General features: G+C 30.0%; 1 protein-coding gene across 1 annotated transcript; it reads left to right on the top strand.

Annotated features, from left to right (window-relative positions):
• The first annotated feature begins 1,119 nt into the window (after positions 1 to 1,119).
• Positions 1,120 to 4,570, top strand: LOC114381430 (protein DMR6-LIKE OXYGENASE 1-like). Its single transcript, XM_028340680.1, has 5 exons — positions 1,120 to 1,212; positions 1,412 to 1,720; positions 1,996 to 2,243; positions 3,033 to 3,393; positions 4,111 to 4,570. The coding sequence occupies exons 2-5, from the start codon at positions 1,436 to 1,438 to the stop codon at positions 4,360 to 4,362; spliced, it is 1,146 nt and encodes a 381-aa protein (XP_028196481.1). The 5' UTR covers positions 1,120 to 1,212; positions 1,412 to 1,435; the 3' UTR covers positions 4,363 to 4,570.
• The last annotated feature ends 7,657 nt before the right edge of the window (positions 4,571 to 12,227 follow it).

Below are 12,227 nucleotides of genomic sequence, written 5' to 3'. Positions count from 1 at the left end.
AAATAAGTATAAGTTATATGATAATTTTATAAATATATAAGAAATAAGACTATAAATATAAGTAATATTATCAAATTATGAATAAAAATATATACAAGTGTATATGTTTGGATTGAATTGGATTAGATACGTTTTAAAAATTAAATCTAAAATTTGATCCAATTCAATAAAAATTCAATTTTGTTTCTAAATTTTGTTTCTTTGATTTTCGGTTTATTCAGTTCTTGGATTTTTTAAATTTATTTTTCAGTTATCATTGGATTGGATCAATGAACACCCCTAATATGTGACTACTAAAAAAAATTATTGTTTTAAAAGGTAGTGTTCTCTTGAAAAGTCATATTTACTCATGATCCAAGATTAATCTCATGACCCGTTTAAAGGGTTAAAGTTTGTGAAAATATATTAGGATCTTATGAAAAAGTTAAATGCCTTAATTATGACGGTTAAAAAAAATTATTCATTATCCTTATAAGTGACTAATTAAGTCATATTCAAAATATGTTACTTTTCTTTCAACCCCAAATTAACTACTCTATTTTTTTCCTATGGTTCTCAAGAGAGCCTTCAAAATTACAGTCTAAGTGTTTTCTTTTTTTACAAGACACATTGTATTTGACTATCCTTGAATATGTAAGATTATTATATATATGATAAAATTATACTTTCTAGTATTTATAGTTATATATTCAAGATTTAAACTTGATTCATGTAGTCAGTAGTAATGTTTTTTGAACTGAAAAGAGCTCAAGAATATGGAGATAAGTCATAAACCTATGTCAAAACCTAAAAATATTTTTTATTTGCAACACAAAAGTCAGCGATCAAAATAGTACAATGGAATACATATAGAGATATAGGTAGGCCCTATGAAAAGCACAATTAATGTATAAACAGTTGAAAACTTGAAATAATACTAGTTTTCAGCAGCAAGTCGATGGCTTCATATGCAACTGTGGCGACCCTACTCCTTCCCCCCATGGTCTGACTCAACTATTGTCAACCAATTTGTTAATATTAGAATATGTCCACTGTGTGTTCACAAACCTGAAAACCGGTTTTCTCCAAAACTTGCCACTGTTCCCTACCCTACACTTCTTTCATCTCTTCACTATATATACACATCAAAATGAACACAGCATCATCATCCAAACTTTGGTTTTCCCCTTATACTCCCCAACATTCTTTTTGTTTATATATTTTTCAACCCAGGTAATGGGGAATGAATATATAACTCTAATTAATAAGCTCTACTTTCTAATTTCTCAACCATGTGGAATAGCACATTTTGATATCCCCAACATATGTGCATTTACTAGACTATTATATAAATTAAAACATAGTACACTTTGTTTTTTTTTTTTCTTTCTTTCTTTATATGCACTTGTTCTTACTTTACTTGAATATGCAGTACATTTTATATTGAGAAGCACACATGTCTCCAGCAATGGTAGGAAGTGGTGAGAAGGGTGAGAGTGATACACCAGGAAGTCAATATCAGAAAGGAGTGAAGCAGCTCGTTGACAATGGCCTTCACACAATACCTAAAAAGTACATACTCCCTCCTTCTGATCGACCTGCTACAAATTCAAAAGATTCAAATGTTGCCAAGCAAAACCTTCAGCTACCCATCATTGATTTTTCTGAATTGCTTGGTCCAAGAAGGCCCCAAGTCCTTCAATCCATAGCCAATGCTTGCGAACGGTACGGATTTTTTCAGGTGAGCTACCAACTGGGTCACATAGTTATCCTAAACCTAATGATCATAGTGAAACCTTGTACCTAATTAATATACACATGTTGAGCTATATACATAAATAAAAATTTGGTGTTCGACAATTTGGACCCTTCTATTATAAACACTTAAACTTGTACAGTTGACTCTTGGATGAAGGCAATTAAGTTGCTAGGAAATAGCATCAAGAGGACAATGTTATCATAGAATTGATTATGTGAATATGTGATTGAATGTTCTTTTTGGTTTGATTGATGCAGCTGGTAAACCATGGCATCTCAGATGATGTTATCAGCAGCGTGAGGGATGTGAGTTGCAGGTTCTTCGATCTTCCTCTTGAGGAAAGAGCCAAACACATGACAACTGATATGCGTGCACCAGTCAGATATGGAACAAGCTTTAGCCAAACCAAAGACACTGTATTCTGTTGGAGGGACTTCTTGAAACTCCTCTGCCATCGCTTGCCTGATTTCCTCCCCCATTGGCCTGCTTCCCCCTTAGACTTTAGGTGTGTACTATGAACTTAATTAGTTAATTAGATATAACTATTAATTAATGCTTAATCTATTCACTTTCCTCCTTCCTCTATGCGTGGACAACTTTTTTAAAATTAAGTTTTAGTATCCATCTATCACAGACTATATATATGATTTGCTTGTCAATTTGATTAGTGACAGCTTTCTCCGTACACGAATTAATAACTTCATGCCAACGAGATTGATGCAACTGGTAGGATTAAACAACATGATTAAAAGGTCCAAGGCTTTAAGAAAGGCTCGTGACATGATCTTGCTTGAAATGAAATAATCTCCCTTCTCTTAAAGCATTCTTCAGTTAATTAAAATATTGATCAATTCATTTCTTGCTGGAATATAAATTTAAAGTTTTAATTGTGGTCATAGTCTCAGTTGTGGTTGTAGTTTCATTACGATCTTTAATGTTGTAAAATATTATAGATAAATGATGCAACGTACTTGGAAACCACTTTTAAAATGTATTATTTTTTTTTTACATATAGTTAGTTAGTTGTAAGCGATATATAGGCTAGTATAACCTATTAGGGTTAATTTAGTTGTGAGGATTTGAATAATTTACATGAAATTTTAAGTTTAAACCTCATTGTCTTATTTTAAAAAGATTTAACTATTCATTTACTCTGTATAATTATAAAAAAAAATCTTTTTGTTCTTGTATTTAATTATAAGAATCAAATAATTAATTAAACTTAAAAAAATAATAGGGTAGCATAAGGACAAACTTAGCTTTTACTTATAATTTTTCATTAATTGCAATGTAGGAAAGTGATGGCTACCTACTCGGAAGAAACCAAATACTTATTTCTGATGTTGATGGAAGCTATCCAAGAGAGCTTAGGAATCATAACAGAAGGAAACAACCAAGAAGAGAAGACAGAAGGAAAAGACAATAATATTATGAAAGACTTGGAAGATGGGAGCCAGATGATGGTGGTCAATTTCTACCCACCATGCCCTGAACCAGACCTAACCTTGGGGATGCCCCCTCACTCTGATTATGGATTCCTCACACTCCTCCTCCAAGACCAGGTGGAGGGTTTGCAAATCCAATTCCAAGGTCAATGGTTCACTGTTCAACCTATCAATAACGCTTTCGTTATCAATGTTGGTGATCACCTAGAGGTATTATTCAAATTCATTCTTTCCTTTATTACACATTCTTGTACCACTCTTTTTTTCTTTTATTATTATTATTATTATTATTAAATTCATGTATTACGAGAATTGACAACACACTCTGTATTATTTTCTTGCTAACTCACTCTCCAAAGTGGAATCCACCTATGTGATTTTTAATAAATTTTAATTGATAATTAAAAGATGTGATAAAGAGAGTTTGTTAAAAAATATATTAAAGATTATGTTATTAATATTTCTCATTCACATGTAGGTGTTGTAGTGTTTTATTTTCTAGTAACACACTGTTAAAACATAATCATTTTATTGTATTTTTTATTATTGGTTAAAATATATATTGAAAACTACAAAATTAGATAAAAGTATGACCGAACAAAATTTATTTATTTCTAATAAAATTTCAATCGATGAAGAATGTGTTTAAAAATATGTGCTACAAACAATTTTCTTTTTTCGTATATTAAAATTAGAGTTTTTTTACTTTAATTTATATTGATCTTTAGTATAAACATTTATTATCCAAATTACTAAAATGAAATTTTAATTTTAATTGCAAAAGCAATAAAAAAGCACATACTTCACTACGTTTAAGTTAATTTTGTCCTTACATGAAAATTTGAATCAAAAAGTCATATATCTAGGTCCTATTTAATATAGTTGCTGCTAATTTTTTCCTTTTTGTTGTGTGGACTTATTAATCAGATATACAGCAACGGGAAATACAAGAGCGTGTTACATAGGGTTATTGTTAATGCAGAAAAGAAAAGGACATCTGTAGCTTCGCTGCATAGCCTTCCTTTCAACTGCACCGTGAGACCGTCACCCAAACTCATTGACGAAGCCAACCCCAAACGTTACGCAGACACGAATTTTGATACTTTTCTTGCCTACGTTTCCACCAGAGAGCCAAAGAGAAAGGAATTCCTGGACTCTAGGAAATTGACTTCTACATGACAAGAACAAAAAATATTATGTATTATATATAAAATTATAAATTGAAGTGAAAAGTCTCATGGCACACAATAATTTTGGATGAATTCAGCGTATTCCTCGATCAAAAGTAAATATTCATTTAAGGGATTAATCTGAAACACAATAATTCGTTTGGATATTAGGGGAAAATTATCAATGTAACATTATTAATCTTGATTCGGTTGGACCACTCGGATTGTAAGTGATCTTAGACTTGCAGTCTCGCCCTGTTTTTCTGTACTATTATTAACTTATTATTATATGTTTGTACGCGATCTGTCTCGCACGTGAGCAAAGATGCTAGCATGTGACCATGTCCTAGCTCTCGAGAGATTAGTCATGTAAGAGTGTGATCAAAGGAAAATAATTCGATGACGACAGATCCATGGTACTTTAGTTACGGAGCAGTAGGCAATATTTAATGTTAGATCTTGGGAGATTTCCTTCGCATCCACACTGTTATAGAATGGATGCTGTCATTGAGCATATTTTGCATCGTATATATGTACGTACATGCAAAATAATTTGGACCCCATTAGATTTGAAGATCATTTTGGACCAGCTCATTAAGATTGTAGAAATTAACTGGGGCCATAGCTGATTTGGGCCAACAGATCAGATAGTCCATTTGATATCTTACTAGAAAGGAAGTTGTTATTGGTCCCCTATTGAGTAATTTTTTTTAAAAAAAAATTTCCAAAAATATTTTTTCATAGAAATATGATTTTGTTGTGCAGCTGTTTAGTTGTACAATAGAATCGTGTTTTTGTAGTTTACGGAGGATGTGAAAAAAAATAAACAACACATACATGATTTCATTGTATGTTATACAATAAAATCGTATTTTCGTAGTTTTCTAAAGGGGTGAAAAAAAATGAAAACATGATTCCACTGTGTAATGTACAACGGAATTGTGTGTGTAATGTACAACGGAATTGTGTTTCTGTCTGTCTCTTATTCTTCCTTTGCACTTCACATCCTCAGACCTCAACCATAATTGTGTCACATACTTACCACCACCATACCAACAACATCATCATGTGACCCAAACAACACCCACATCAACAAATCTATGCACCACAACACCACCGCGCAACAAGGAAGTCACACACGTGTGGAGCCCAGAAGGTTGAGGTTGTGCACGCAAGGAGCCTCAAAGGTTAATTCGCGCATGTAGATGGAGATATAATGATGGTGTTGCGACGACGTGGTGTTAGCTGGACCAAGGGGGTTGAGAGCGCATATTTGGAGTATGGAGTGACGTATAACATTGTTCGAACTGTAATGGTGTTGCACGTGTGGCAACAGTTGTGCCCGACATTGGTTTGAATTTGGGGAAAAGATGGTGTGGTGGTGATGGATTGGGTAGGGTGAGAAGAAGGGTTGGGGCCTTGGAGGCATAGGGAAGGGGAAAAGGGAGGGAGGGAGACCTAAGAGGGATAAAAGGGTCTTTTCTCAAGTTTATAGGAGCTAATAACAAAAAGTATAAGAGTTAATATCAATTCCCTATTCAAAATTAGTTAGACTAAGTTAGAATTCATTAAATTTGGGCGAAATTGTGTAAGCATATGAAACATAAATCAAATGAGAGTAACAGTAAGATAGAATTGTGCTTTGAAATAGGCAACACAACTAAAACAATTTTAGAATTATCGCAACTTATGAGCTATGACTACCTAAAATGGGTAATCAATTGTCAAATGTCCCCTGCTTGGTTGACCATAGGATTATGAGCTCATGATCATAGGAAAATGCTAAAAACTATTTAGAATATAAGGAACGGGATCAATGACTTGGGCAGTACTTGTAACTGCTAGTAGCCCAGAGGTTTATAAAGTATAAATTATTAAGTCTCATTATATTAAAATACATTAAATATAATTATGATAGCTCGTATATTTTTTTATTTCTTATATATTTGTAAAACTATCACATAGCTTATGCTTATTTATGAAAATATATTTAATTAAACACATTTTTTAACTATTTAAGTAAAGGATCATGAATATAAGAGCAAACTATATTAACACCCCAAGGTTATATTAAATTACATACAATGCTTCTTTTTGTTTAATGTTTACAACAACCTTCATTATAAGGGGTGTCAATGTAATATTTTTGAACGTATAAGGGATTAGTGTAGAAATATGAAAAAAAAATAATGGTGTGTATAATTCAAAAAAAGGTCAAGAGGCATGAGTGTAATTTGTTCTAAATATGATAATCAAAATCACTATGCTTGACCCAATGGTGAGTAGTTGGGATAGTATGCATGGTCACATATTCAAACTTCAGTGTGACACTTTTACATTAAACATTAAGAAAAATGCTAACGATACTCTTTATTTTTTAACAAAGCAAAACAATATTATTAGAATAGATAAAAACAAGTACAAAATGTACATGACAAGTCATTAGAAAAAGATCATAAATACAATCAATAAAACATCAAACATTTTCCATCCACTTCCAAATGCCCAACCCATTACACATCACAAGAGAAATGTTACCGATACTCTTTTTGATATTCTCTTTCTAATACTTTTTTTCTATGATTGGTTGATTTTTTTTTTTTGAAAATCACAATTTTTTGTGACCACCACTTCACATATAATGACTCTCTTGATTTAAAATAGGATTTACCAAAATTGATAATTTTTAATAAATTTCAGCTAATCATAGATAAAATGTTACGCCCTCCATTCCAAAATATAAGTCGTTTTAGAAAGGGAAAAAATTGTTCCAAAATATAAGTCGTTTTACAAAATCAATACTTAAATATATTTTTTTCAAAATTACCCTCAATCAATACTTCATGCATTAATACAACAGTCTTTTTCATTCTCGTGAACTTTTTTTCCTAAGTCACTAGTATTTACACATGCATTTATATCATTGATTAATTTCAAAAATCACTTGCTTTTCCACAAGAAGCACCAAATAAAATAGATACTTTTTATACACTTCAACTTGATGAATAGCACTAGCACCTTTTTATATGTAAAAAGTTGAAGATTTTTTGAAGATGAAGAATGCGAAGACCCTATGTTTTCAGAAGTGGTAGAAGATTCCATGGATTTAGAGATTGTTGAAGACTCTTTGGATACACAAGATGTCAAAGACTCTATAGTTTAAAAAATTATTCAAGATTCCCTGGATTTGCAGATTGCTAAAGATTCTATAGATACACAAAATGATGAAGACTCCATATTTTAAAAAATAGTTCAAGACTCCATGGATTTGGAGATGGTTCTAGATTCAATGGATACAAAAGATGATAAAGAAGACTTCATTGATGTCTCATCTTTACCAAAGGCAAAAACACCACTTGATATAGATTTAAATATTTCCGCTAATTGTGGTTTTGATTTGAACTAATTTCCAGACGAGGAAGATGAAAGTTCAGATGAAAAGGGCATCAAAGATGAAGTAAAGGTCATGTTGAAGATTTTACTTCCAACATTTTATTGAACGTTCATAGACAAGAGAGTTAACAATGGCTCATGGGATAGAGACTAGGAAAAAGGAACTAGCCAGAGTTTGTCTTTTTATTTTAATCCTTTCTTAATTAAAGTTATGCAATGACAATAGTTTGTCTTTTTACTATTTTAATAGTTGGTGTTATTTAATATGAATATGAAGTCTTGGCTTAGCTTTCTTACTTTGAAAAATACTTTCATGTTAATCATGCACGTATGGTACACATTCTAAAATGATGAATGCAAAGTCAATTTCTTATATGCAACACACACCTACTATTGAAATAATATTGCACTTTTTTACCTTTAAAAAAATTCATATAATATGACATCCCATTATGATTTTTTTATTGTCAAGTTTTATTTTACTAAAAACAAAAGGCAAAATGATAATTTAAAAAATGATACATGATATTCAAAAACGAAAAAAAGTAGTATGATATTTAAGCACATAGGATAAAAAAACCTTAGTTCCCTCAACCAATAAACGAAAGCACTCTATAAAAGAAAGCCAACAAAACATGAGCAATATTTTAATTTAAAAGCTAATCTAAATAATGAAGAACATCCTACACCAATTGGGGATCACATTTCAATTGCACAAGCAAATGTTTTTTCTCTTCTAATATTGCCTTCTTCAAATGCGGAATCTTGTAGTTGTGAGAACCTCTTGCTTTCATGATTTCAATAATACAAGATTGCTATGTTAAAAATATATGATTTGATCTCACGGCTTGAAATGACCTTTAAATTGTATCTACTAGCTCATCAATAGATTTAGGAGACTCCTTATGTTGTAAGGATCAAATTGCACTAAAAAAACTGAGATCTAAAACATTTAAATTTGGACAGTTTGTTGGTTGGTGCATCAAACGAATATCTAACCCATCTTGGAATGCTACTCAACAAAATTCTTCATCTTCAAAATCAATGTGTGTTTTTGCATTATCTTGTTGAATAAATATTGGGCAACCAATTTCTTCTCTTGGCCATTTTTTCTTGATGGCAGGTAAGGATTTCTCAATAAAAAAATCTTCCTATGATTTCTTTTTTAAACTGATTGTATTGGTTTGGTCTCAAGTGTGTCTGCAACTTTATTAACACTACTCCTTTTAGCCGGCTCTTGAGCGATGAAAGAAAATACACCAATTTTTCCACCAACTATTATATTTCCTTGTGCATCAAATCTTAGACAAGCTTGGGCAACCAAAAACATGACTTTTACAATGAAAATATTGCTTTTGCAAGAGCATGTTGGGTCTTCTTCATCTTGTAGCAAATAAAAATTCTTAGACCTTTTTGTCATTTGAGACCACATTTCATCAATGTGGATGATGTTATACATCCCCACAAAAGTTGGATCATGTGGCATGCTAGCCCTATCAGGCATTGATATGCAAAATTGTAGTCTAGCTCTTTTGTTTTCTTCAATCAAAGAAGTATTTGTATCACTTGAGTGTCTTCGTATATATCTTGACTTTTAGACTTCTTTATTTTGTTCTTGTACTCATGTCCAATGCATGAGTAAGAGACCTAATAGTTGTCCTTTTGTGCAAAGAAATTTCACAAACTCGACTAAAGTCAACTTGAATTTGCTTGAGACCACAATTTACCCTTTTATGGGAAACATCAACATGAACTCCTTTATTTTTAACAAGTTTCCAAATGTGTTAAACAATGCGTATATGAATTGAAAATTGTGATGCCACTAATTTAATCACCCATTTTTTCAATTTTTCATCAATACTTTTCTCTAATAAAACTTCATATGGTCGTTCTTTCAATATTGAACACAAATATTCTCCTTCGTACTTTTGGTTCCAAATTTGCCAAATCATCATCATTATTTTCATCTATAGGTAAGACAAATATTATACATTAAATATTGAAAAGAATGTAATTAAAAAACAAAAAAAAATGCGTAACAAAAAATGGAATGCCTAGAAACATGATACCAAAATCCATTTCGATATCTTCATGGGCGTTATCCTATGCATCACACTCTTCATATGGTTGACCATATATAGTTAAGAAAAACATTATAGAGAATTAGACAATCTTATAGATTAAATATTGAAAAAAAATATTAAAAAAATACATGAAAAAATGGAATGCTTAAAAATGATACCAAAGTTCAATTCGATATATTCACGTGCGTTATCCTTTGCATCATTCTATTCATATGGTTAATCATCTTCCACTAAAATATTATTTGAAATATAAGAAGTGAGACATTAGTTAAATCAAAGTGAAAGTAAATAAACTTCACATTGAAAAAAGACTTCACGTTAGTAAAAATATTAGGAAATTACTTATAAAAAAATATCAGACAATATTAAAATAAATTCTTCATATAATTTTCTTTCTAAATGATAAAAAAAATTCTTCATATGAAATTACTTCACGTTACTACTCTCGTGGTGATGCTTTTGTGAAAATTAATAACTCAAAATATTTTCACATTACTACTATCAGAGAGTTTTATTCTCACATTACTACTCTCGAGTTAGAAAATTCTCTTTATTTTGATAACTTTATCATATGAATTTTTATCAATATAGTGACAATTTACCTATTAAACAATATTAAAAAAATAGTTCAAGTTACAACCTACTGATAAAAAAAATACATATTAAATAGAAAAATAAAAAATAACAATAAAAGTTACCCATGTTACGTACTAGTATGCCGAGAGGTGTTTTCATTGAAGTTTATATCAGAATTAACAAATGGTTGAATGTTTAAATCAAATGAAAATTGATCTATAGTTGGAGAATTAGGAATAATGTTGAGATCAATAACAAAACTTTCTTCTGCATTGATATTTATATTTGGCAATATAGGATGAGTTTCATTGGTATTTTGAAGTTGAGGGTTTTCATTATCAATTTCTGGTTGAGCAAATTCTGCATTCAAATCTATATCAAGTAACGGAGTAGTATGTTTTGAGGCCATGTTGGTAAAGATGTGACTTTCAAAAGTTAAATATACACCAGAACTTTTAGGTAAATTGAAAGTTAATTTCGGAAGGAAACACAAATATCTTCAAATAAAATTTTGAGGGAAATGTTTGAGCCAATTCAAATTTTGTTCTGCCAGAGTAAATTTCAGTCCCAATTTAGGTACAACAATTAGGTTCACAATAAAAAATTTGTGTTAAAAAAATTTAATTAATTAGGTGAAGTGCATGAAAAGGTATTAGTCCATTAAGTTCGTATAGAAATTTATTATTATTAATGAGAGTTTTGGGTAGTGAAAATAAATGAATAAGAATATTATTTAATTGGAGATAAAAGAATATATTAGAAAAATCATTGATATTTTTTATGAAATTCAACAAATTAATTATTTTTTAATACTTGTATAACAACTTTAAATAAATTATATTTTGGAATGGAGGGTGTAAAAAAAATACCAGAAAAAGTGTCACTAGCATTCCTTTTGAAAATAAATATAATTATCAATGTAAAATATATTATTAGTGGTATATATTTACAGAGTAATACTTTTATTAACTATATAATGTCAAATGCATGAGATATTAAACTTTTAAATTATTTTTAATATTTTCTTTTTTAAAAACAGATATAGTAATAAAACCAAAAATTGATTTCTATCTAAAGTGCTTTAAATTGAATTGAATTGGAATAGATATAAATTTTAAACCAAACGACTAAATGATGAATTAAGAAAATTGAAATGGTTAAATAGAATGGTTTTTCTCATACGATTCACAAACACCTCTCATTTTAACATCTCTCTTTCTTAGGACCTTAGAATGAGAGTCTTTTGTAGAGTTTGAATTTCAATTAGTTTGGGTTTTCATCTCTTTCAACGTTTAAAGTTGACCCAATTAATTTTAATGCTAACAGATATTTAATAATATTTTATATATATTTTTAATAATTGTTTTCAAAATTACCATCTTTGACTATTTTTAAGTCATCTCTTGCATTAATTTTTTTTTACCAAAATATTCTTAATTATTTTACAACAAATATTATTCATTAGTAAGATAAATTTATTCTCTCACTCATGTGAATTGAAACATATGATCATCACACATTAATTAGGTAGAAAGTAATTAAGTAAAAAAATAATAATACAAATTATTAAATTTAAGAATAATTTTGGTAATAATATAAATTGTTAAGTGTTTTCTATCTTTGTTCTAGACTACGAATATTTTTCATTCAAAAGAATCATACTTAAATCAATATGATTATTATACAGGACAAAATTTTTCTTTTAAATATTATACAAAATTCGAACCCTAGAGTTTAAATTCAGATAAAAGTTACTTGGCGATTGTGGATTCACACGTCGGGTAAGTGTTTTTTTTTAGTATATATATATTAAGGAATGGAT

The sequence above is a fragment of the Glycine soja genome, chromosome 13, assembly GCF_004193775.1.
Source record: "Glycine soja cultivar W05 chromosome 13, ASM419377v2, whole genome shotgun sequence".
NCBI lineage: Eukaryota > Viridiplantae > Streptophyta > Magnoliopsida > Fabales > Fabaceae > Glycine > Glycine soja.
This window is presented reverse-complemented; position numbering and strand designations above follow the sequence as displayed.